At 37.5% G+C, this 26,926-nt stretch overlaps 1 protein-coding gene across 43 annotated transcripts; it reads right to left on the minus strand.

Moving 5' to 3' along the window:
- Positions 1-11,630: 11,630 nt before the first annotated feature.
- Positions 11,631-24,656, minus strand: LOC140837495 (uncharacterized). Of its 43 annotated transcripts, none has more exons than XM_073203681.1 (15): positions 24,307-24,656; positions 23,856-23,903; positions 23,677-23,750; positions 21,834-22,700; positions 21,640-21,733; positions 21,432-21,533; positions 19,207-21,344; positions 18,985-19,099; positions 18,801-18,885; positions 17,644-17,768; positions 16,019-17,118; positions 15,780-15,841; positions 13,229-13,271; positions 12,895-12,977; positions 11,984-12,773 (listed from the first exon to the last, which is right to left on the minus strand). In XM_073203681.1, the coding sequence occupies exons 1-11, from the start codon at positions 24,380-24,382 to the stop codon at positions 16,775-16,777; spliced, it is 4,068 nt and encodes a 1,355-aa protein (XP_073059782.1). In that variant the 5' UTR covers positions 24,383-24,656; the 3' UTR covers positions 11,984-12,773; positions 12,895-12,977; positions 13,229-13,271; positions 15,780-15,841; positions 16,019-16,774. The 43 variants fall into 43 exon arrangements, with proteins under 43 accessions (XP_073059775.1, XP_073059782.1, XP_073059773.1 ...); XM_073203672.1 differs by having other exon boundaries at positions 15,776-15,841; XM_073203674.1 differs by lacking the exon at positions 13,229-13,271 and adding an exon at positions 11,631-11,683 and having other exon boundaries at positions 12,120-13,181; positions 15,776-15,841.
- Positions 24,657-26,926: the final 2,270 nt, after the last annotated feature.

Here is a 26,926-nt window from a genome sequence, read left to right on the forward strand (position 1 = left end):
CCCCCTTCTCTCATTCTAAACCCAAATTCCCCTTCCCCTTCTCTAAAATCCCTAATTCAAAAATCCACTTTCTCAAATCCTCTCATCTAAAATCCCTTACTCAAAATTCCTCTTCCTCTACTCTAATTCTCCAGTCATCTTCTCCAACACACTTCACCACCTCCAGCTCCTATCACCATGGCTCCCAAGAATGCGAAAGGTAATCCTTGCTCTTCCTCTTCTTTTTCCTTTGATAGAACTAGATTTATGAGTGAGACGGCTCGGGCTCGGTATGAACATGCAAAAATTCATAGAAACCCGATTACCGAACGGGGATTTCGTAGGCAAAGGGAGGATCGATACGTAGGGCCTCTAGGGGGGTTGGAGATACGAGGATGGGAAAAATTTGGAGCTCCACCTAACGCGGCGGTTGTATCGGTGGTGCGAGAATTTTATGCAAATGCGGGTGAGAGGACGAATGACAAGGCCTTTGTTCGGGGTAGACTTGTGTCGTTTAATTCGGGTACAATCAATGCATTTTTAGAAACGCCTGAGGTCTATGTTTCTTCCTTCCAGTCTTTGGTTGTGATACCGTTGTCCCACATCTGAAAATTAAAGATTTAAAATGAGTTTATAATAGCTTACAATGGACTTCTATAGCAACTTGGATTAATCATTTTCGTAAAGCGATGACGAATACAAAGTAGTTGCTATAGGGGCCCATTGTGCAGTCGCGCAGGCGTGAGCGCGGGCTCGGGGCGTGATAGAATGGTATCAGAGCCGGTCACCAGCAAGGAACACCGGGAAATAAGTGCTATGCGGGGCAAAGTGCTACGTTCATGGGAGACACCTCTAGATTCTCGGCGCTGGTGGATCGAGTGGTCAGGTCGCGACGAGGACGTCGTGTTCTGAAGGAGGGGTGATTGTGATACCCTTGTCCCACATCTAAAAAATTAAAAATTTAAAATGAGTTTATAATAGCTTACAATGGACTTCTATAGCAACTTGGGTTAATCATTTTCGTAAAGCGAGGACGAATACAAAGTAGTTGCTATAGGGGCCCATTGTGCTGTCGCGCAGGTGCGGGTGCAGGCGCGAGGCTCGAGGCGTGACATTGGTTGCTGCCCCGGATTACGCTGTGATAATAGACACCTTGTATCATCCAGGGGCGATATGGAAACAAGTAGGGGTCACCGAGTTGTTTTGACGAGAAATATCTGACGGCTGATATTGCCCTTTGGTATTTGTTTTTGGTAAGGAGAATGATGTCGGTCTCACACAAGAGTGAAGTACAAAAGGAGCGGGCAGTGGTGCTATATGTGTTATCTGAGAGTTACAACATCGATGTGGGAAAGCTCATCAATTCTCAAATCATGATGAGTGTGCATAATAGACACATCGGGCTTTTCTTTCCCACTATCATATCAGAGTTGTGTGCGAGGGCAGGGGTTGTGTTCCGTGATGATGAGGAGTGGCTGCAACCAATGAAGCTCATCTGTGGAGAGGACCTGCAGCGGAAGTACATGAAACGACAATTAGACTCCCCCACTCATGAGGGAGATACAGGTGGATCGAGCACCGCAGCCCCACGTCGCCCACAGCCCCGTAGGAGGTCCCAAAACAACAAACTGGATGAGACTTGTTGGGTGCAATAATTTTCTCTGCTTAGTAGAGCGATCGAACCGTGGTGCTTGAGCTGCTATGCGGATTAAAAGATTTGAGTTGCACCATCACCACTAGCTATAGTTTTTGGTAAAGCGGTAAGCAGTCGGTCCTACAAATTGTATCAGAGCCAAGGTCACGGGTTCGATTCCCATTGATTGCAAGGAGTGCAATTATTGGGAGGGAGATTGTTGGTGTAGTGACCCGTTCCAGAATCACCTACTAATCAGAACTTAAGCATGCAAAATTAACATTAAAACTGAATCAGGTAAAACAGCGGAAAAACAGTAATACAACCCAATCGAATCTGTAAGTACAAAATACTTAAACAACCAGATCGAACTAAATTCCAATAACAAATACCAATAACTACAAGTCAACCTCTGCCAGCTCCCTGTCCACTCCCTCCTGGACCGTCCAACCTGAGACCTGCCCCATCGAATAGGGTGTCCAAAACAGAGATAAACCGAGGACGTGAGCATAAAACGCTCAGCACCGAAAGCATGAGTATACAAGACTATGACATGCATGTATGCAAAATGTACTGGATACCAGGATCTGGGTATATCGAAATACTGCTCAGGTAAATGACGTCAAGGTATGTAGCACTCTGCGCCGTCGCACCAGGAGGTGGCTACCATACCAAAATAAACCAGTGGATATACCGGTGACCTGACCACCGTCGGCCAACGGGGTCCAACCATCCACAACAAACGAGGGCTGAGCACCCTCTCAACAGGCTATCTCAAAAATAGTCAGGCTCAACATGATTATGCAAATGCCGCATAATAAACCATGCATCATATGACAGATAATAATGCAACATATAAACATGCAACACATAGTAAAGCATACTCAATCCTGCTATCTCGGATAGTACTTTCGTACCTCAAATCAGTAGATCCTAGCAATCAGCCCTAGAATCAAGCCTGCGTCCGTAGTCAGCCCACTGATGCCGCTAGCTCCCAACTAGAGCACAGCTCCGCTACAAAACCAGTAGCTCCCCGCTAGTGCCTAAACCTCGGGAAAAGACTAGAAACCCATCAGAAACGACTAAAACGCTCTGGAACACTCGGAATTGGCGAGTAAAAAGTGAAGCCTCGCGCCTCTATTTATAGACAACGATCGGACGATCCGATCCTCTTCGGACGATCCGAACCCTGTACCCTTCGGACCTTCCGAACCCTTATCGGACGATCCGAACCCTGCATGTCTTCCACGTGTCCAGACACCTGTCTTCGGACGATCCGAACCCTGATCGGACGATCCGAACTCTGCATGTCTTCCACGTGTCCAGCCACCTGTCTTCGGACGATCCGAACCCTTTTCGGACGATCCGAACCCGGTTCGGTCCTTCCGATCTCACCGAAATATAATTAATCCAATAATTAACTCAAATTAGGCATCGGGATACTACAGTTGGGTGCATTAATTGTCCCTACTTAGTGGAGCGATCAAACCGTGGTACTTGAGCTGCTGTGCGATTTAAAAGATTTGAGTTGCACCGTTACCACTAGCTATAGTTTTTGGTAAAGCGGTAAGAACTCGGTCCTACAAGACTCTTGCCTTCATGGCTCATCAGGAGCAAGTCAACTCGAACGTCAATGAACATTTCACCTATGTCGAGTCCATGATGCGCACATTGCTAGTCCACGGGGGTGTTGACCCAGGGACCATCCCTCCACCTCCGCCGTTCATTCCCCCGTTCCATTTTCAGTATGACTATCAGCAGTAAGGGGATGCATCGGGAGTGCCACCACCAGAAGATGACGAAAATGAGCCGTGATCAACGATTCCTGATGCTAGCTGAATGAGGTATGTCCTCCAATGCTTTTCTTTGTTTATTACTGTACAGTGGAGAAATTGCATGTACTAAAGTTTCGTGTTCTTTAATTTTAATTGACTTTTCGCAGATGAGCACGAAACGAAGAACAACAAATTTGAGGACAGAGATGTCACTGCTGTTTTTTTCCATCTTATCTTTCGCTTGTGTATTTTCTTGTGTTGAGATGTTTACATTTTAAAACATTTTTTGGATGTGTTTGTTTATAAGTTTGATTTCGGCTTATCTTTCGCTTATGATCACTACACTGTAGAAATAATACAATTTGTACGATGCAACAATGCAAAGGGTAAAACAATAGAAATTATATAGTTACAATTAAATAGAAGAATCATCGTCATAATTAAAATGATACAAATGGCCCCCTTTCCCACAATCAGGTGGATTGCGTCTTCTCGTCCCTCTACGCAATCCTACATCTTCAGGATTTTCCTCATTTGAGTAACCTGGAAAAGTAATAGGTGAAATAACATTCCTCTGTGGTGGAGTGTCATGCACAAGATGCTGAGGACCAACATTAAGCAAATTCGTAAAACTGTGTGTGTTCGACCAATACGGAGTCTGAAAATCCGGCTGACCAAACGAACGAAAGTCAGCAAACCCTGAATCACTGAAAAAACCAGGTTGAGTAGTTGAGGTTCCTGCAAACTCACTTGGTTGCCTAACCATGTCACCTCCCCACCTGAATGATGATTGATGCGAAAAAGGAGAAGGCGTACTGAAATTTTGTTGAACATTAAATTGTTCGACAAAAGTATTGTATGGATATGGTTGAAAACCAACGGCAGTAACTGCAGGTGATATGGTGTGTATAGTTATTCGATTATACCATTGGAAGTAGTCTTCGTCAGTTTGCATCGATCGCCCGTGTCGCACCCCTTTAGCAACATATCTCAGCCTATTATTCCACAACTCAATTGAATTTCTATGATAGTTTCTCCAATCGGTGTTTCGATGTCCTATTCTAGTTATATTATCCATATCATCATTGTCGACGGAAGTCCCTGGAATTGATTGTCGTCTTCGAAATTGTCGCATCATCCGATTAGTACAATGCATATCCACAATGTCAAAGCATATAAGGGGACAAACACATCGTCATATTTTGTTGTCGTATGAATCAATAATCGTCTTCACATCTATGTCATTCTTCTGGTAAACGATCTAATTAAACTGTAAAAAATAAAAATGTTCAAATTAGAAATTCATCTAATCAAAACAAAATAATCTTCATTTAATCAATATTAAATATTAAAATTATATAACATCTCATTATTATTCATACGATCTAGAGAATCCCTTATAATTCTTACAGCATGTGTTGGCGAATGTGTGTAACTAAATTCAATTTTCCACCTACAATTTAAAAAAAAACAATTACATATCAAAAATTTATACGAGATACATATGATATTACAACAATAATTTTTAAATATTACCGTGCACCATATGGAGAAGCTGGAATAATAGCATCTGGATCAACGGGAGGTACACCTAATGTTAACCCATCTCGGTCGGGGTTAACACATTTAATCCTACTCCATGCCCATATCTGCTTATAATAATAAAAATAGTTAAACAAAATTAACAAAAAAAATTTGTTAAATAATCACATTACATTAAAGATACATGCAGGATATATAAAGGTCCAGCCATTGTAGTCTTCTCTATACGTGATGCGTTACACAACTCACGGTATAGAAATGCTAAAACTGCACTACCCCAACTATAAGACTTCACAGTTATCAATATCTCGTAACAGTTGTAAAAATATTAGTCTAGCAGACCCTCCTTGATAGTCAGGGAACATTATTCCTCCAATAATCATTAACGCTACACAACGGGTATATTTCACAACATCTACTTCAGAGGTATCATCATTAACAAGGTTAGACATGCAATGATCGTGAAGTGCAGTCACAGACAAATGACCACCTTTCAAATGTTTTGATGATGGGAAAAATCCCAACAAATCCAAACAGATGTGTTGTCATTCCTCAACTTTATGTGACACATATATTCCAGTGACTGCTTCACCATCAATTGCTAGACCCCAATTATTGACACATCTTGTAATGTGACAGTTGCTTCACCACATGGAAAATGAAACGTGCGTGTCGCGTCGCCAACGTTCAACAAGAGCAGTAATCAAATGATTATCAAAAACTTGTGAGCCACATTCTAAAACTCCATAGAAACCCATATGATTCAAAAATGTAAGTACATGATTGTGTATGTAATTATCAGTGTATAACTTCCAAATCAAATTGTCTGACCTCTTCACTTTGACAATATCACCAACGGTTAAGGAAGAAATTGTTGATGACATATGTGTCGCTTGTAAATAGAGGACACTGGGATCTTCTGGACCGCGATTAACTGTCATTCTGAAATATGTTGTCGATCTTCTAAAATTCGTCTCAAAAATTTTTCGGTGAGCAGGGAGAAACAGAGAAATGCGAAAATGAGAGGGTAAAGGAAAGAGGAAGAAGGAAGAAGGAATCCAACGCAGATAAGAGTCACGTGGCTCCACGTAGTCCACGCTTCGTAAGCACGGACGCTCGCAACGTGGACAATAGTCCGTGCTTACGAAGCACGGATTGGAGTATTTTTTAAACAATTTTTTTTAATTAATTTTGAATAAAAATATAAAAATTAAATTATTTAAAAAAAAAACCTCTTTCTTTATTAGATCCCTTCAGCTGAAAAACGTTTCAAACCAGTTTTTAATTCAGTTCTTAAGGGGGAATTTTAACTGATTTTAAATATATCATCCCTCGAACTGAAAAATTCTTTTAATCAGTTTAATCGCGTTTATTGCTCAAGTTTTGTGATCATCAAAAAGGGAGAGATTGTTGGAACATTTCATGTTCGCAATCTTTGCTTGATTTTGATGTTAACAAAACTTGTTATCTTGTTACTATTAAATCTACCTAAGTGCGCAGAAAACTGAAACTGAAATAATCAATTATGAGCCAAAACTGGAGCTGTCAAAAAAGCCAACTGAAATCATCAACTGATCAACCGAACTAAATCAGTTCAACTGATGCATCATATAACAGTCCAACTGAATGACCAGCTGATAGGTAGTTCAACAGAAGACCTTCAGAAGCCCGGTCAGCTGATAAAGAGTTCAACTGATGAAGATCCCAGCAGATCAGTTCGACTGAAGTAGTGAAATCAGTTCAGCTAACGAGTCAACTGATCTCATCTCACCAGAACAAGACCAGTTCATCTAATCAGTTCAGAACATCATTTAGGAGCAATCAGTTTCGAAACACGACAGACAACATTAATAGAATCTATGCACAAAGGTACAAAAGCAATTGTCCAGTCAAAGGACAATAATGAATGTTGCATCAGAGCTTAAAGACAAAGTGTTTCAAAAGAGTTGTCGGAAAATTCGAGACACATATTTCAATGAACGAATTCAAAATGCAACGTATACAATAATTGAGACTCACTGTTCGATCAAGCTTCCCGCCTATAACTAAAAGATGAAGATCAGGTGAAGACTTGATGAGAAGAACAATAAGAGTGTGTGAAGAAGAACGGCACGATTATTGCCTATTAGCTTACAAGAAGCAATCTGTCCAGAGAGAATACTCAAGTTATATCAACTTAGTTTAGAAGCTCATTTCCTTCAGTGTGTGAGAACACCTTTCCGGTGTATTCATTATTCTATTCTCACACATACTCACACACTCCACCACTACTCAAATAAATTCTTGCACAAAGACAATAAACTTGTGCATGTAGTCTTTAAAACACAGACGTTAAACAAGTGTTTGCTGAAAGGTGCTGCCTTCAGTCTAGGCTAGGAGTTCAGATTAGGCAGTAGTGTAAGTCCTAAACTGAGTGGGTTTGTATAAAGTGTTGTATAAATCACAGTCTTTTAGTGGATCCTACCTGAGGTGGTAGAAGGGGTGACGTAGGAGCAGTTGAAGTCTCCGAACATCCATAAACATATCTTGTGTGCTTAACTGATTAACCTCTGTTTTCAAACTAATTTGATCAGTTCCAGTTGTCATCAGTTCAGTTCTCACCATAACTGAACTGAGTATGTGAGAACTGATCCCCCTTATTTCAGTTACTCAGTTCACATAAGTTAAAAGGCTATCAAATATATCAGTTTTCTTCACGAAGGATTACTTCGATATTTTCGGCTTGGTATTTAACCAAACCCGATTTAATTCATCGATGTTAACATTCTTAGAACACGAGCTACTGCAGCTCATGGAGAATATTGTGTTTGAAGCACTTCAGGGTGCCCAGCACACGATCCTTCACAGCTAGTCACTTTCAAGGATCAAACTTCACCTAAAACGATATATGAGGATGGAAAGCTTTACGATTAAATGATTCACTGATTTATTTATGATTACAAGCTATTTTATATAAAAATATGATTTTAATACATGTTCATGTATATGTCTTATTTGTTACTCATGGTTAGAACGTGTTGTGTCATTAGACTCACTAGGTTTGGATGGCTGTAGGTGAGGATGAGATTAATGGATGTGCGGGCACTTGAGTGGATTGAATCCGGCAGTACACTCCCGATGGACAATTATTTTCCGCATTAGCTTGATAATGAAAGTTTTGAAATAAATATTTTGTTAATGATGTATTAGGGATTTTATGCTTTATTTTGATGTTGGTTGATCTTGTTAAAATTCGACGTAGGATTTTTGGTTAATTAACGAGTTAGGGATTTTTTATACACTTTGAATTTTTAGATGTTAAACTAGTTTGGATTGTGAAATTGTTATGTTATTTTTAAAAGAATAATTTCGAAATTTTATGTTCCAAAAAAATAAGTAGGATTTTAAAATTAAAAAGTACTGGACGTTTCACAAACATTAGCTTTGTCAAAAACTTCAAAATTATTTTTATCGAACTTAACGCAAGTCATTTTCATAAAATTGACTAATGCTTATTAAGTGTGAGTTGACTCTCTCAACATAGAGCATGTTGTGAAGTTCTGGAAGTCCATCCATATTCAACGTCCATTTACCAACAATTATCTCTTTTTCTCCACCTCCATAGATCACACGTTCACTTCTTAATTCAACATAATCAGTGAGATGGTCCTTAGATCCTGTCATGTGGCGCGAGCACCCACTGTCGAAATACCAAATACCTGCAATATTAGTTCTCAAGAATGTATAAATAACAGTACATAGAATTTCGGCCTTAGGTACCCAAACTTTCTTTACTGGAGGATTTCCTATTAACAATGTTGCGCTAACATCCGGTTTGCTTCCCAGCTCATATAATCATCTCTCAGCTTGAAGCAAAAAGATTTGATATGGCCTAACTTAGAGCAGTGGTGGCAAATGAAACGTCACTTTCTTTGATTTGGCCTTTGAACAGAATCTTGCTTCTTAGATTATGAAGTTTTGACAGAAGGAGTGTCTCTTGGTGAGTTTGAACTATCTTTGCTTTCATTCACAAAAACAGTAAAATGTGACCCAGGGTTGGAAGATTCTCTATAATCAAACACCTTGTTAATGTACTCAAGACCAGCTTTGCTGTCTTTTCCCATCATCAATATCGAGTCAAGATTTGCCGAACTCGAGTTAAATTTGGCTAGAGTCTTTGTAGCCTTTTCGATATCATCCTTGACTTTGCACAATTCATGGTCCTTTTTACTCAATATAACTTCAAGTCATGACACACACTTTTTCAGATCTATATTCTATTTTGAGATGATTGAATTTATCTTGGTTCTTTTGATCCAGTCCTCGTACAGTTCTTCATACATTGTCTCCATATTATCTATGGTGATTTCATCTTCATCAATTTCTCGGGTTTCCAAATAAATCGAATCACCGAGAGCTTTTGCATTAAGACACACTGATTTTGAAGAGATGTTGCGAACAGGTGTTGAATCACCAGAAGCAACACCTATCGGATTGCTTGCAACCATCATTTTTTCCTCAAAACATCAGACAAAAACGTGTGATTTTCAATTTTATTGGATTCCTGCTCTTGTTCAGATTCTTCATCACTTAAGGAGACAACCATACCCTTGTTCCTTTGAAGTCTGTTGTCACATTAATTTGCGTAGTGACCGAATCCAGAACATTCTCTGCACTAAATCGATTCTAATTTTTGAAATCTGTTTGAATCATCAATTCATTCCTTAGTCTAAATTGCCCTTGAGTAAGTTCAAGTCTTTTATCTTTCTCAGGAGCAACCAAAGTTTACAGTTTAGGTGGTTGAACAGATTTCTTTATGTCTCATCTTTTTTAGATAATCACCAAATTTTTTTGTATCATGGAAATGGAATTTTCACATAAATCAGACTCATTGACTTGCTGAGATAATTGAATTAAGTCATTGACGAAGTCATCAGAAACTTGCAGTATAATAGTCTTCTCTTTATCTCTTTTCTGCAAGTCCAGATCCATCTCAAAAGTTTTAAAGAGCTTGTCAAATCTTCCAAACTAAGCGTAGAAGTGTCTTTAGACTCATCAATTGCACATATCTTGATGTTGAACCATTCTAGAAGAGATCTTAAGACCTTGCTGATCAGTCTTTCATTTGATGTTGGATCGTCGAGACTGAAGGCTTCATTTGTAGTATCATGCAGCCTACGATCATATTCAACGATTGTCTTGTTTTCTTACATCCTCAAGCTTTCAAATTTAGATGTTAGTATTCTTAACTTCGCACACTCTCAGACACAGTTCTTTTGAAAAATATCTCACGCATTTTTGGCAGAGAAGTGATTGGTGATCAGAATAAATATGTTGATGTTGACCGAAGTGAAAATTGAATTGAGTGTTTTCCTGTTGAAATTTGAAGTTTGGACTTCATCAGTTGTCCAAGCACACTCTGATTTAATGGATTGTCACCATCCGCATCCACAGTTCTTTGTGGAGACCAGCCATCTAAATACACGTTGTCATTTTCTTTGTTCGATGGATTTAATGTAAATCTTCATTTTAACTTTTAAAGCACAAATGGATCTGTGCAAAACCGGTAGTTGAAAAGCAGTGTTGACAAATAGCACGTTAATTGCACTTTTACTTGTTTAAACAAAAATAACCAAAATCACACAAAGTATATCAAGAATAGTCACTGATGCTAATTGAAATGATTTGTTTAACATAGAAATACAAAAATACTGAGATTATGCATGTCTGATTTAGGTGTTGTGTGCAAATGTTGCAACACATTAACAATATGCAACATAATATATTAATTAAACCCACAAATAAACTTTAATGAATAAAATAACACAAGACCAACACCAGTGAAACTACGAAAAACTAGTTTTTTTTTAACAAATCAAGGAAGTAAATTACTCTCATATAAACAAAAAAACAAAACCACGGACGCAAAAATTTTATCACCGAAACTCGGAGTCACAAATAACTCTCCAACCAACACTTTACATGACTCTTATCTTCGGGTGTCTCCAATAGCGGTGTCAAAATTAGACACGACCTACCAACCCGACATAGTTCAACCCGAAAAAAATCAGGTTTGGAGTTGGGGTTTTCGGGTTTAGGTCAGATCGGGTTGGACCCGATAGCTGACCCGAAAAAAATTATCAGGTTGAGTTGGGTCCTGAGTTGACCCGAAAATTTTAATTTTTTTAAAAAATATATATAATTAATAAATATTGCCGACATTTTTATATATTGTATGCCTGAATAAATTTTTATTGTATATTTATATAATAAATTTTCATAATTTAATATTTATTTTGAATATTTTTTATGTTTTAAACAATTTTTTATTTGATTTAATAAATGTACTTTATTTTTCTATAATTAGACTTTCAAATTTAAATAATATATATGAGAGAGATTTTGTTATTATGTCCTTAAATTAAAATATTATTTTTTTTAATTTTATTTATTTTTTAAAAAAATTCAAAATCGAGTTAATCGGGTTGAAGGTTTTCGAGTTGGATCGGGTTCGAGTTGGGTTCGAGTTGAGCAATTTTTGAATAGTATTATTGATCAACCAGACCCGACCCACCCAAATTGACACCCCTAGTATCCAATACTTCACAACACACCAATATGCCTTGACTTGAATTTCTATTAATACTCCGATGTAATTCCTTGCTCTTCTTACATCGTTTCACTGCTCTTCTTCAACTCAAAAACCACACACAGAGTAGCAATAATCTCTTGTTTATAAACTTTTTTTGCTGTAGTTTATTCTTTGTACATAGTCCTACACAAATATTTAAACAAAAATTTGATTAGAAAATAAACTTTTTTTAAGAATAATATAATTTTAGAGATCTTATCATAAATATCAATATTCTAACAAGTCTTATTAGTCTAAAAAGAAAAAACTCCAAATGTTAATATCACAAGATTATCAAAAGAAATTTTTTTCAATTTAGTGTTTATAGAAAATACATATGATATGATACGAAAATCAATTACATTATTATTTTTAAATAAAATCAATTACACTAGCATAAATTCATAATTTTCTAATTTAAGTCTATTTTAGAATGAACACATATGAAACAGAATAAAATAAAATTCACGGATAATAGAATATTTAAACAATAATATATTTATAGATAATGATAACATCAACGAAAATAAAAGTTTTACAACGATAAATTCATTTAAAAATAGTAACTGATATTAAGTACCCTTCACCATCTGTCGCAAGTGCAAGCTCTCGCAGGTTTTGCAGCGCATCGGCAGATCCAAACCTCCAAGTCATCAGAGACTGCTCCGCTTCAGAGTCTTCAGACTGCTCGCTTCAGAGTCGTTGCAGCTTCAAGCAACTGATTCCCTCTTGGACGCCAAGAAATACGAACTTACCAAGATAGTAGAAAATTGACACCAAAGACACGACATAAAAGATGGGAGGGTGGATGCCTTAAAGCATATCCACCGACCCAAGGTCGCTCTCGTGTGGGCATGTGAGCTGGATGAAGAACGTGCATGCTCCTAAAGCGCACAGAACGTAAAGACCCTTTGTTTCTGTAAAATACTCAGCCACGTATACACCTAATATTGGGAACATGGTCAAACCCAGCGCCCTCAGAAACAACAAAGCCACTTTTCCCTGACCTGTATAGGCATACGGTTCAATATATACCTCACAACGGATAAAAAAACCTTAATATGCTCATCCAGATGCGCCAGACAATGCCCCCAACAATAAAGCCAAGAATAGCCTTCCAAACCTCCAACGGACGCGGACCTCCTTTGGTGATATGTTTTTTACTCATGAGGCCTTGTATTGCAGGCATTTCCAACTACCAGTAGAATGCAACACAAAAAGATGTAAACCTATCCTATAACAAACAAAACAAAACAAAGAAGAGAAAATGATGGTTTGTTCGATTTCTTGAAAATACATATGGACTTCTTAGATAATCAAAAAAACAAATGAAGGGTTTCTTGAAAATAAATAACCTGAGATGAAGGGTTTCGGTCTTTCGAATTCTTGAAAATCCATGTGCTCGATAAATTAATATTGTTTCTTGAAAATAAATGACCTGAGATGAAGAGCTTCGATTTTTTGAATTCTTGAAAATTCACGTGCTCGATAAATTAATATTAACCCCACAATTGAAAAGGCAAGTGACAATAAATATTCTAAAAAGCTAGAATAGAACGCAATCAAAAAGCAGAAAGCCATAAATATTCATCAAAGTTGAACACTGAATTATGCGATTTCAAAATCTTGATCGCCTCCTCACCTGATGACCAAAAATAAGCACAGTAAGAAGGAATTTAAATATCTTACCAAATTTTTAAAGTTGAGATCAAAATCTTGATCGCCACCTCATCTGATCAACAAAAATAAGCACAGATTGCTTAAAAACTCACCATTTTAATCATGAAAAGGAATTTAAATATCTTGCCAAAATTAAAAGATAAAACGTACTCATGAGTTGAAAAAAAATAATTCTCATAGAAGTAAAGATATCACCAAACACACAGCATGAAGGAGAACTGTGTTATCCAGAACTGTGTAATTGTACAAGTTATCGTGTGTGTGTGTATTTTGCATATATTTATAATATCATTATCTCTATGTGTCTGTGTATATAGAAATAATAGAGTTAGCCTTTAGCAGTCTCAGATAAATACATTTCCATTAATTAGGGAAGCCCTGAACGATTATTGTGTCGTTAACTGGCGATGAACTGTGTCGTTAACTGGCGATGAACGAACAATCAAAGCTGGTAAAGACTTTTCCTACCCAATCACTAACCCGACTTTCTGAGAAAACTATCAGACCCAATCAGGTAAAATCTAGCTCTCCGTTCTAGGAAAAGAGAACCTCGGGTATCTGAGTACCCATACCCGAATCCCCGCCCCAATACACAAGGACACCTATACATGAGGACAAGCCGACAAGGCAGGCCTGTTAATCCGCCAACAAACAAACCAAGGAGTGAGGAGAGCAAACAACAGGGTGTTGCGCATGATCGAAAGCAGTGGTAACTCACAGCCCATAGTTACCAGCACAAAGGCGCGACCCTCAGCAGCGAGATCACATAACAGCGGGAAAGGTCGGCGCAGGAGAATTAAAGGTAGCTGGAGCAGTAAGTGGTGAAGAATTGTTACAGAGGCACTTGGTGGCAGCGGGACGAGGCAGGCCTGCTAATCCTCCAATAAATAAACCAGGGCATGAGGAGAGCAACCAACTGGGTGTTATGCATGATCGAGAGCAGTGGTAACTCCCAGCCCGTAGTTACGGGCACAAAGGTGACCCCCAGCAGTGAGATCGCACAACAGTGGGAAAAGGTCGGCGCAGGAGAATTGAAGGTAGCTGTAGCAGTGAGTGGGGAAGTCCAACAGTTACGGTTATAGGGGAACTTAGTGGCAGCGAAAAACTTCGTTATTACCTGTGGTAAATTTGTTATTCTGCAGAATGAGCATTTATCTAGTTTTAGTATTTTATTTGAAGCTGATTTGGGTAATAACTGAGCTATCATTGTTGACTGATATTTTAAGATATTACCAAAACAATTATCATGAATTAAAAATGTAATCATGTCTCTGGTTTTCTGACTCTTGGGGGTAACTATGGTCTTGAATTTGTGGTTTTTGTTGTTGGTGGGGAGGTTCTTAGTACAATTCAGAAGATCTTGCTTACAATCTGCACACCTGAGCAAGTTTAGTTACGCCATGTATTTTGAAAGCTTTATCCAAGAAGGAAGGTGTCTCTTGGCTTAAGTCTGAACGGGATTTCTTTAACGTTGTAGTTGATCCAGATTGTAACATGGAAACCAAGGAAAACAATATTTCAAGTACTTCCAATTTCATACCCGTCTTTGCATCTCCTGAAACTACCCTAGATGGAAAAAGTTCCATTTATGATTCTCGATTTGCAGGGAAGAAATTAGGACTGCTTATTGATGTAAAGAACTTGCCGGAGTATGGGTAGGAAATGAATATCAAGTTAGGGTGAGTGAGATATGCAATCGTTCTAAAGTAGGATTAGGGGATTCATAGTTAAGGTCAGAAGAAAAAATGGAGCGGATGGAGTGGATTTCATGAAGAATTTCTAGGAACGTGAGTTCAGACGAGATCATAGTTTTCAAAAGCGAACGCCTCTCGCTAGACTAGGACCCTGCGCTTAGGGTCCCAGGCTCAGCGATTCAATAAAACGAGTGTCTGGGTGAATTTTTTTTAATTACTTGTTTAAAACAAATAGCCCAACCCCAAACCCTAGCAACCCAACACCGGAATTAGAAGAAGAGAGTTTTGAACAGAAGAATTGGTGAGCGCATCTACATCCAAAACAAACATAAAAAGACCGATTTCACATCTTTTGGATGAAAGAAGAAGAAATTAATGTTGATCAAGAAAATGATGAAGTTCATGAAGAAGAACACAAGTGAGGTCTCTGTGATTCGACGGAAGAAGATGAACTTGATTTAGATGATTCGTGTTACTAATTACTATGAACTTATTAATTATTTTTTGTTTTGTGTGACATTGTGACTTAATTATTTCATATTTTAATATATTTATTCTAATGTAAATATATGTTTTTAAAAATTTAAAAATGTGTGTCTTGCTTCGGAAAGCCTCAGGCTCCATAGCCTCGGTGAGCCTTGAACCCTTGACAACTATGGATGAGAAGGCTTCCTCTACTCTGTGTTGGCCAACAATTACAGATGGGGAGAATTATAGATGCATGGCTGCAGTTAGCATTGCGTGATAAAAGTACACGTTATCTATTCGAAGTGGGGATGACTTGGAAGGAGGCTGAACCACATATAAAATCAAAATAAGATAAAATCTGAATCAACCGTAATGTGAATAAGAAATTTTGTACCTACTAATAAAACAGTCTTTACGTGAACATTTCATCGAACAGGTTGAGAGTGCTTTCCGAGTAACTCTGAAATGCAAAAATATATAATTACAACATAAATCATGCAATAATCTTAGTGAAAAACGGAATGAATAAGTAAATCTTCCAAATAATTTGAAGAAAATTAAATAGTACATGTAGATTCAATAAGAATAATTTAAAAATTCAAAGAGCATAAGACTCTGACTGACGACAGTTTCTTACAATTTTTCAGATTTGGAATGCCATCCTCTCAATTTAATTAGACAATGTTCACAAAATGAGAATTATAAAACCACCGGAAGTGAACGGGTATCTGAATCATTTGTGTTCTTGAATCTTCAATCTGCGGTTGTAAAGTGGGAAAGAAAATGTGTTCCTCTGTACAGGTGATTCCTTCACCTACCCTAGCCAAGCTATTGAATCCACAAGAAAACAGAAATCCAAATGCCACATCAGTCCCCCATACACATTTTTATCCCCCCACCTTTTCTAGACTCTTCCAAGGGATTGCAAATCTTGGACCTGTTTTGGTCTAGTCTAGGCCTGATATGTTAGGGCCCACAATAATTTGCATCTTCTTGAAGCAACCTTGTCCTCAAGACTTGAAACTCATTTCTGTGAATTCAGCCTGAGGGTGCAAACGAGCCAGGTCGAGCTGAGTACCATAATACTCGAGCGCGCCTCGATTTAAATTGTCTATCGAGCTCGAGCTCAATCGAGAAACCAATTTCAGTATATATCTTCAATTTACAGTATATCGATTCCTTTAGTTGATTGAGCTCGAGCTCGATTAATCCATTTCAGTATATATCTTCAATTTACAGTATATGGCTTCCTTTTACTTCTGTCTATTTTGCATCCTAAACTCAAGACCAATTGAGGAACGTAGCAGTGACATAGTGACTTGGAATGAAAATATTGGCATACCGTGACTCACATATAGCCATTGTGAGCAAAATCACAACATAGCTGGACTCTTCAATCTTCTAACCGTTGTATCTCACCCATCATGATCCGATTGCTCGTAACCTTGAATCCAAGAAGAGCAGGATCGATCTGTCTACCTTTCTTCCCCCTCTTTTTGTTGCTTCTTGATCCCTGAGCCTGCATCACCACATCTGATGAATCTAAAATTCCAGAAGCTTGAGCTTGACTTTCTTGATATGTTGAAGTTTTCTTAGCATGGCTTTTAAGCATGTCACTGAATGATGTCTCCAGGATATCAGCAATGCTACCAGTTGACATTCGTCCAAATTCAGCGTCTTTTTTTCCAGATTCCTCTGGATTTTTCATATTGTTCCCTCTCGTTTCTCTCCTCATCCCTAGAATCCAAAAAAACAACAGAAAGTCAACATAAAAAAAGGACTAAAGCTGTTTAGAGCAATAAACCATGAAGATAATAAACAAATTCCAAAATGCAAATCAATGATCTTTACTTGTGTGTGCAAAAACAAAAGACATTGTACAATCCCTCAACATTGAAACCAAAGAATAATGTAGCAGGGGACAGTGTTACCAGCAAGCAACCTCTTTCTTAAGGCACCCAGTAACATGACAACATCATCAACATGCCTAATAGCAACCTAAATAGTCAAATATAAACATAAACATCTAATAAGATAAACTGGACATCCTATTGTCAATACAGCAAGCTGAAATATCACCTCCCTCAAAATGCAACAACAAAGAGGGCAAGGTAAGAGTACAAAAGCAAGGACAGATGCCCAACTGAAATATTCAGGTACCATGAAAATGACAAGGCTGAAAAAATCACGTTCAAGAAGAAAAATACTTTCTAAGAAGAACAAAACCAAACAGCGAAAATGGTTCAACAAATTGTCAGAGACCTTTTCCTCGGATGCCTGGATCAGCAACCACCTCAGACAACCCCTCTAGACAAGATGAAGTTAGTGAAACAGGTGGATGCCTCAGAGAGGAGTTTTCAGGTTCTTTGAAACTGAGAGACCGTAATCTGGTTAAAATAATACCAGGGTAAGAACAGTATGACTAAAAAGTTCCTACACAAATGATGAAATCATCAATAAAGAAAGATAGCCAAAGCAATAAACATGAGCCCCGATTAAGCAAAAATAGTAAGTTCATATGCAAAAATAAAAATCAACTCATCCCTTGCATCTCATCAAACTAGCCTACACAAAATAAGCTGTTATTGCATAAATATCAAATTTAATAAACAACTCATCAGAAGAATGGTCCTATAAGATATTTCCCGATTCAGTAGTTTCGCTTTCCATGCATATCCGATCGAAGCCTCATTCTAGTTTATAAAAAGATCTTATAATATTTCGATGGAACAATTTCTGTTGTTAAAGAATTAACCGAGAGGCAGTATCCTCTAAAGATTATATCTTCATTTGGCAAAATATTCTAAAGAATTCGAAATCAAGGCATAACTCATAGTTGTCAAAGGCGCAACGATTCATTACAGCGAGCCCAACCGTTTACCTGGACTAGCTTAGGAAGTAAGCGTGAAAGCTCAAACCCAAACCCTAGCAACCCAACGCCCCAATGCCGGAATCAGAAGAAGAGCACTCAGAACACAAGAACAAAGTGAGGACATCTACATCTAAAACAGCCAAAAAGGCCGATTTCACATCTTTTGGATGAAGAATGAGAAAGAAAATTGATGTTAATCAAGAAAATGATGAAAACCGAGGATAAAAGTCCGAAAGTTTTGGAGACTGGTGATTCGATGGAAGAAGTGATTTGGACGATTGAAGAATTTTAATTATGTTGCTAATTACTATAACTTATTAATTATTTTTTGTTTTGTGTGACATTTTGACCTAATTATTTCATATTTAATATATTTATTATAAGATAAATATATTTTTTAAAAAATTATAAAATGTGTGTCTTGCTTCGGTAAGGCGCACGCCTCGCCTCGCGCCTCATGCTTCGTGACCTTGTGCGCCTCGGTGTGCCCTGCGTTCTTGACAACAATGGCATAAATCTAAGCGGATTTTCCATGAAAGTATAGTACCCCAGTACAGCAAAAGTTTCTTGCCTGTCCTTAGCAGAATCGTCCAAAAAAGAATCAGAAACTCCAATCTTTTCATTGTCAAATCCTGACCATTATTTAGGATAGTGTTATCATGCACAGCTTGAAATTAAAATAGAAACAAACAAAAAATTACCAAAAGGCCCAAGAAAAGTAAACAAATTACCATCCGAACCAATTGAAGAGATTCTGCTTAGGACATTGACAGGTATTTCCCCTTTTCTAAAATTTGCAAGGCCATCCTGGTCAACAATGTCCTCTAGAACATCAGGAACTGTCCCCTAAATACAACCATCATTAAGAATCAGAAAATTTTGCTTACTCCTGCATCTAAGAAGGTTAGTTTAATAGATACCTAATCAATCATACTAGAATAATCGTAAATTACCAGAGAATTTTCTTCAGCCTCAGTAGTAAATGCTCGTTCAACTAAAGCTCCGGCTTCGGATCTAAAAGGCAATCCACCAGTATCCAGAATGCTGCTCGTCCCTTCGGCCAGTCGACTCTGAGGTGGCCCACTCGAATAACCATACAAGCTAGCATTGAAGGACTTTCTAAAACTTGTTTCTTGATCTGAAAGAAGACTAGATGAATCATTTGTCGTGCTTGAACTAGAATAGTCACCTGAAGTTAACCTTTTCTTAAGCGGCATCCCATTGGTCACATCAAGCCTCTCAGATGACAGATTGCCAGATTTCTGGTTAAGTAATTCCATAAGCAAACGCTTTGAGCTGTCATCATTTGCTCCAGCTGACATCCACAGACTAGGATCTTCAACACTCCTTTTGGCATCTAACTCCCTTTTCAGTCTCTCTTTGTGAAGGTATATTTGTTGCAGTCTTGACTCCAACCAGTCATTGGGCAACAAACCATTATTCTCATACCAACGTTCTCCTGTTTCCAAGTGAGAAGAATGGAATTGATTGGGTATTAAAGGGTGATGCTGAGAGTAAATACCATAAGATTGACCACCATCTTGACCTCCAAGGTTAGGGGTCGTTCGTTCAATCTGCTCCTGCATATCTAAACCTTGCGTGCGAGCAATGGAGTTGACATCATCAAAATTAACCCCAGAAGCACCAAGAGGCAGTGACATTGAGCGCTCAAAGGGCAACATTTCAGGGCCGAGAAAACCATGTTGAAGCCTATTTTGTAAACAATAGTAGCGTTCAAAATGGCTCAGATTCTCATCAGAAGTCGATATTTGCTGAGGAAAAAAATCCAAAGGGCCAAATCCCACTGATATTGCTTTATGAGCAGCAGCCGAGCTTCCATAGATCTGGCTGGTTCCATCATGCGGCAAACGGAGAACACCTTGCCTTTCTTCTTCCATTTCCAATCCATGCATCAGGCCTGAGGGCAGCTGTCTTCCATGCATATGATCTTGTTGAGGAATCTGTTTATCCAGAGGATGAATCTGTCCATGTCTTCCATGTGATAAGAGATCCAACAAATCATTTTGCTGCTGTTGATGGGCAGTTTGACCAAATTTAGCTTGAATTAGCTGCTCAAGGGATTGATCAGCTTGCCTAGATGGATACTGCGAATGCTGTTGAAGGCTATTTAAAATCTGATGCTTTAGCATTGCATGTTCAATACTACTGTTGAGTCCAAGATCATCATTATGAGACTGTCCACGGCCTGACTCACACATTTGATTCCGAAGCATCTGCTCAAGAAGCACCTGTCTGGCCTGAGACAACTGTTGCTCTTTAAGCATCATTTGTTGTTGATGGAATTGTTGTTGCAGCTGCTGCTGTTGTCGAAGCTGCAATTGCCTCTGCTGCTGCTGTTGAATAGCCAACAGGTGTTCGACATCTTGCCCTGCTTGGATGGTGAACTGTTTGTGGTGCATCAAATTCATACTAGGCCCTCCCTCCGGTAGAGATTCATTAACAAAATCAGACAGCTGCAAGCCAAAACCATCTAATGCAGTAGGTGGAATAGATTCACGGATATGAACACCAAAATGCAAACTTGTGTCCAATGAACCCTCTATTGCAACAGATTTTTCAATGTCAGAACTTAAATCATTTAAATCATTACAAGCACCTCTAAATTTCAAGTGTGGCATAACATCTCCCAACTCAAGGAAAGGCGAGTCATCAGGAGCATCTTGCAAACGCACACGCAAATCAGTCCCAAAAAAACCTTGTTCGAACCACGAAATAATGTCCACTCCAAGAAAGGGTCCCTGAATTTCCTCTTGTGGATCAAGATAATACAAACTTATTTCTTCTGGAGGGATTCCTCTATCAAGATAAAACTCGTTAGAACTGCTCCCAAACATATTTTGTCCATTGTTGGAATATTTATCTGAAGACAGCATTGCAAAAAAAGAATTTGAATCATCTGGAAGTTCATTGTTAACATCATCAATTAAAGGGATCTTGGTAACAGCAGCATCTACAACCGTGAGCTTAGCGGGATCAAACTGAGCACCATCAAGGAATTGCATACCAGCATTGTCATGTTCCTCCCCATATATAGCCTCTGTAACTCTACATTTTTCTGCACAATTAACCACTTTTACAGAAACAAAGTAAAGAAAATCATTCGGGCATTGTAACATAAATTTCATTCTCAAAAATACTTCAGTAATCAAAATCTCACCGCCCAAGAAATTTGATCTTTTTAAGCTATCTATCATCTCTTCAGCAGCATCAGAGGAGAGGGCAGGTTCTCTACCATTGGTGGATTCCAAGTTTCCGGACTCTACAAAGAAATAAAGCATGATGCATAATATCAGCGGAAACAAAAGCAAGAAAGATAAATAACGCAGTCAAATACATATTTAGTGAGATGACAAAGCTTAAACAACCTGCAACACCATTGGATGATCCATCCACCTTAAATGAACTGTGAGAAACTCCGCTGCTGTTTAGTTTGCCCTTCCACATGTCACTTACAATGGCCTGCAAAAAAGGAGGAAGATTTTCCAGCTTAAATCACTTGACATTGCCCTGCAGAGCTTAAAAAAGTTATATGACAAATGATATTAGATTTCTAGGTCACCTCCTCCTCATCGGTAGGAGTAACAAAAGCTAGAGGCTCAACAGCAGTTAATTGAGCTATATGGGTCACTTCCTCCAAATTGTCAGGCATGTTATCCATATAATCTTCAACATTTAACCTACGGTAAATGTCAAGGAGTTTTGCCCTCGGATACCAAAATGTTCCAATAGAAAGGTTGTGTTTTCCAGAAACCATTCCAGTCTCCTCATAATGAACAGCACCGATTATACCTACTGACGGAGGTCTTGCTGCAGCAGCACTAGTTCGACCACGCCCTACTGCAAAACCAACAGTTGAGCACTCCACTCGTCCCCTTTCAAGTCCAAATCCTGGAGCAGAACGATAAGAACTAGACCCACCAGGAATTCCCTCCATTCTGTGGCGGGGCCTCCACTTTTCACGAGACTCAGAATCACGTTCAGGAACGAAACGGGCATGTGAAACAACTGACTGACTGTCACTCTGAGATTCTTCCTTCTTGACATCAGTTTTTTTATCTACTTTAGCATCCTTTTCTTTCTCATCAGGACCCCATCTTGAAGACCATTTGCCATCATGCTTAGTCTCATGCCCAGTATTGCGACTGTTAACATCATGCCACCTGTCAATGGGAGCCAAAGATCTGTTGTCCGAAATTTCTCGGCCAGGTGCATTGTCAACACGTCTTTCCATCTTCCTACGATCCCTTCTACCCAGCAATCCAGTTTCCCTTTCTTCTTCACGCCAACGGCCACCAGAATCAGGCTCGGGAGCAATTCTTATCCAATCCTTTTTTTCTTCAGGCGCATCAGGGCCCCGAGCATCCTTCTGGTTCAAATCAACAGGATGGCCAAGAGTCAAAGTGTTTGCCCCACCCCCACGTGTTTCCTATATATAACAATACCCATAATGATAAATGGTGATGACTAGTAATATTTTTGGTAACATATTTGTGAATGAGGAAAAATAAGCAGATATATCCATGACATCGTGATCAGATGCAATATGTTCCAAACAATAGCACCACAAATACCATGATCCTAACCAAATTCTTCAGTTTGGATCGCAGAAAAAGTATGTTTACAGGAAACAAGTTAGGTTTTCTTTCAAAACAATATTGACGTGGTCTTATGTTCTAGGCTCCTAGCTGTATCCAACGGTCATGGGTCAACACTCAACAAGATTCATTCCATAGTCATTACAGTTGATCGAATAAAAACCTATTGCGCAAAAGCAATCCTGACGCGAAGTGTAGAATATAACATGCCACGAATGAGCATTTTACATAATTCATGGAGCCACATTACTTTGTCACTTGTGTTGTACTTAAGATCAAATTTCTCAAATATTTTCCTTGAAGTCAAAAATTCCGACAAAAGGAGCCTATCTTCAACCAGTATAGAGAAAAGTGTAAACCAATGGAACCAAGGAAAGCCTTTCCATAAAAAAAGTCACTCGCTTTGATAAACAAAAAAATATTACTGAAGCCACACAATTATTGCGCCATATGTGATTGACATGGTTGGGGATCACATCATGCCATTCATTTTAAGTCAATGAATTGCTAGCTATTCACGTCCTTAACCATAAGGCATGAGTTCAAGAGTAAGAGTTGTGAAAACAGTAATTCATGTTTCAGAACACATGAAAAAGGAATCCCGTATCAGAACTAGAGATGACAAGGTTCTGTTATGAAATTTCCAATTAGTTAAAGTTCAACGAAAAATATGATGTCCCAAAACATACAACTACACCAAATGAGACTTGAGAACCTTGAGCACTGAGATATCATTTGACATATAACAAGAACTCAACACCGTTAACTGTTAAACCAATACTCGAAAGCAAGGGAATCGGCACTTACCATTTTAAGCTCATTCGGCTTAGCATACAGCCATTGTGGAGACAGCGGTATTGTGTTCTCTGGCACTGACGGATCTGTGGCAAATATGGACATTGTAAAATTAAGAAAAACTTTCATCACAGGAAGTGTTCAACAAAAGACATTCAGGTAATAAAGAAGGGATAATAAAACAAAATTACCCTTTGAATCATCCACTATATCAGCCAACACATCATTCCCCATTGAACCTTGATTATGAAAACACAAAAAACATATCATAAGAGTACTCAATATTCTGAAATGCAACCCACTTCATGATATCAAACAAGAAACATGACACTGCAGTTAACAACTCGGCAGAGACTCAAAACAAGGAGTACTAATTCAATTTAAACTTGAAGAGAGATAGAAGGCAAAAAAATTAGACCTTGGGACAATCCTGCCTGATAAAAAATAACTATTGCCCCTAAACCCCCCACAAAATTATACAAAACTTAACACGCGAAGAAAAAGAGAACTATTGCATCCAAAGTCAAAAACCAGATCTGCAGTTCAATCAACAACGCAAAGTTAAGAAACCTAAAGATCAGTATATCCTAGCAAAAACAAAGCCAATTCCAACCGAAGTAATAAATCGAAACACTTAAGTACCTTTGAGAGTCAAAGATCGATTGGAAGACTTTGCTGAAATGAGATCCTCCGGCAGATCAAGCTTTCTTTCAGCCATCACCCGAATCGGTGTTTCGAATACCTGGCTGAAAATCGAAAGGGGAGAAAAACAGAGAAGAAAGCACACACGAAACCCGCGACGAGAGCGAAAGAAGCTCTGATCGAAGTCTGGAAGCACAATTTGAACGCGAAATGCAATTCGATGGCAATTCGAAAGATCCAAAATAATTGAGATGCGTATGGATTCAATGTTACATAAACAATAAATAAACTAGGGTTTGCGGATGGCGAGAGAAAACGAGAGATTTCAGTAATGAGTGGTCGAAGAGGATAATCGGGAAATTTAGGCAAATAACCCTTAACAACACCACATTTAAAAAACTAACATTTACTTTTAAAATATCCATTTTACCCTTATCTTAAATAGTTTTAAAACCTTTTTTTTTCTTCGTACCTAAATTAATGTTTCTTCTTCTTCCTTTAGGCTGCTCATTTGTTCTTCTTCTTTTGAAAGATATGATAAAAACAAATTGAACAAATTCGTGTTTTATATCCTATTTACTATATTATGGTACGTTTTCATTGATAAAAATTATGAAATTAAACATAGTGTGAAATAAGACAAAAATGACTGAGACGACCGAATGGCGACTATGAGCGACCGAATGCAGATTGAGTTATATAGTAAAAAATAGTGAGTAAGTTCATGTTTTATATGCTACTTAATATATTATGATATATTTTTATGGATAAGAGAATATAAGATGAAAAATAGTGTAAAATAAGCTAAAAAGCGATTGAGGGCGACCGAATGACGATTGAGTGATATGGTAAAAACAAAGTGAGCAAATTCGTATTTTATATCACATTTACTAAATTATGGTACGTTTTCATCGATAAGAAATTACGAAATTAAACATATTGTGAAATAATGCAAAAATGACTGAGGGAGACCGAATGGCGACTGAGAGCGACCGAATGACGACCGAGTTATATAGTAAAAAATATTGAGCAAGTTCATGTTTTATATCCTACTTAATATATTATAATATATTTTCATAGATAAGAGATTATAAAATGAAAAACAATGTGAAATAAGCTAAAAAGCGATTGAGGGCGACCGAATGACGATTGAGTGATATGGTAAACACAAAGTGAGTAAAGTTTTTTTATTTTTTTTTTTATAAAACTGACACTTTTGATAATCCATTTTTTTGTTTCTTTTGAAACTTTTCGAAGTGATTTTGTTTTTCCTTTGAAAACTATTCGAACTAGAAAATCCTTCTTTTTTAATTTTCCAATTTTTTTTTTGAATTCCTTGAAAATTGGTTTAAAAAAGGAAGTGTTTTATATCTTATTTACTATATTATGGTATGTTTTCATGTATAAGAAATTATGAAATTAAAAATAGTGTGAAATAAGACAAAAATGACTGAGAGCGACTGAAGTTATATAGTAAAAAATAATGAGCAAGTTCATGTTTTATATGCTACTTAATATATTATGATATATTTTATGGATGAGAGATTATAAGATGTAAAATAGTGTGAAATAAGCTAAAAAGCGATTGAGGGCGATAGAATGATGATTGAGTGATATGGTAAAAACAAAGTGAACAAATTCGTGTTTTATATCACATTTACTATATTATGGTACGTTTTCATGGATAAGAAATTACGAAATTAAACATAGTGTGAAATAAGGCAAAAACGACTTAGGGGCACCGAATGGCGATTAAGTTATATAGTAAAAAATAGTGAGAAAATTCATGTATTATATCCTACTTAATATATTATGACATATTTTTATATATAAGAGATTATAAAATGAAAAATGGTGTGAAATAAGCTAAAAATCGATTTAGGGCGACCGAATGACGATTGAGTGATATGGTAAAAACAAAGTGAGCAAATTCGTGTTTTATCTTAATTACTATATTATGGTATGTTTTCATGTATAAGAAATTACGAAATTAAACATATTGTGAAATAAGGCAAAAATGACTGAGGGCGACTGAATGGCGACTGTGAGCGACCGAATGACGACTGAGTTATATAGTAAAAAATAATGAGCAAATTCATGTTTTATATGCTACTTAATATATTATGATATATTTATATGGATAATAGATTATAAAATGATAAAATAGTGTGAAATAAGGTAAAAACAATATTTTCTAGCACATCAAGTGGTTCTATTAGATCACTCATATATCACTCAGTCACTCTTTGTATTATGACATTATTTTTATTTTTACAATATCACTCCATTATACTATACTAAAATATAGGAAATAGACCCCAAACGTGAAGTTGTTCGTATTTTCTATTATAAGAATCATATATCACTCAGTCGCTCTCAGTCACTGTTTGAATTATTTTACGCCACTTTTATATTTTATACTCACACGATTATAATATAGTAAATAATCCACAAAACATTAATTTGATCACCTTTTATACATTGAAAAGTACAAAATATCTTCGATTCATTCATACTTAATCATTGACGTTCAATTGCATTTTAAAAAAACATCCAACATTCCACTTCCAAAAAACAATATTTTCTAGTACATTAAGTGGTTCTATTAGATCCACACATA

The sequence above is a fragment of the Primulina eburnea genome, chromosome 7 (genome assembly GCF_022965805.1).
Source record: "Primulina eburnea isolate SZY01 chromosome 7, ASM2296580v1, whole genome shotgun sequence".
Classification (NCBI taxonomy): Eukaryota; Viridiplantae; Streptophyta; class Magnoliopsida; order Lamiales; family Gesneriaceae; genus Primulina; species Primulina eburnea.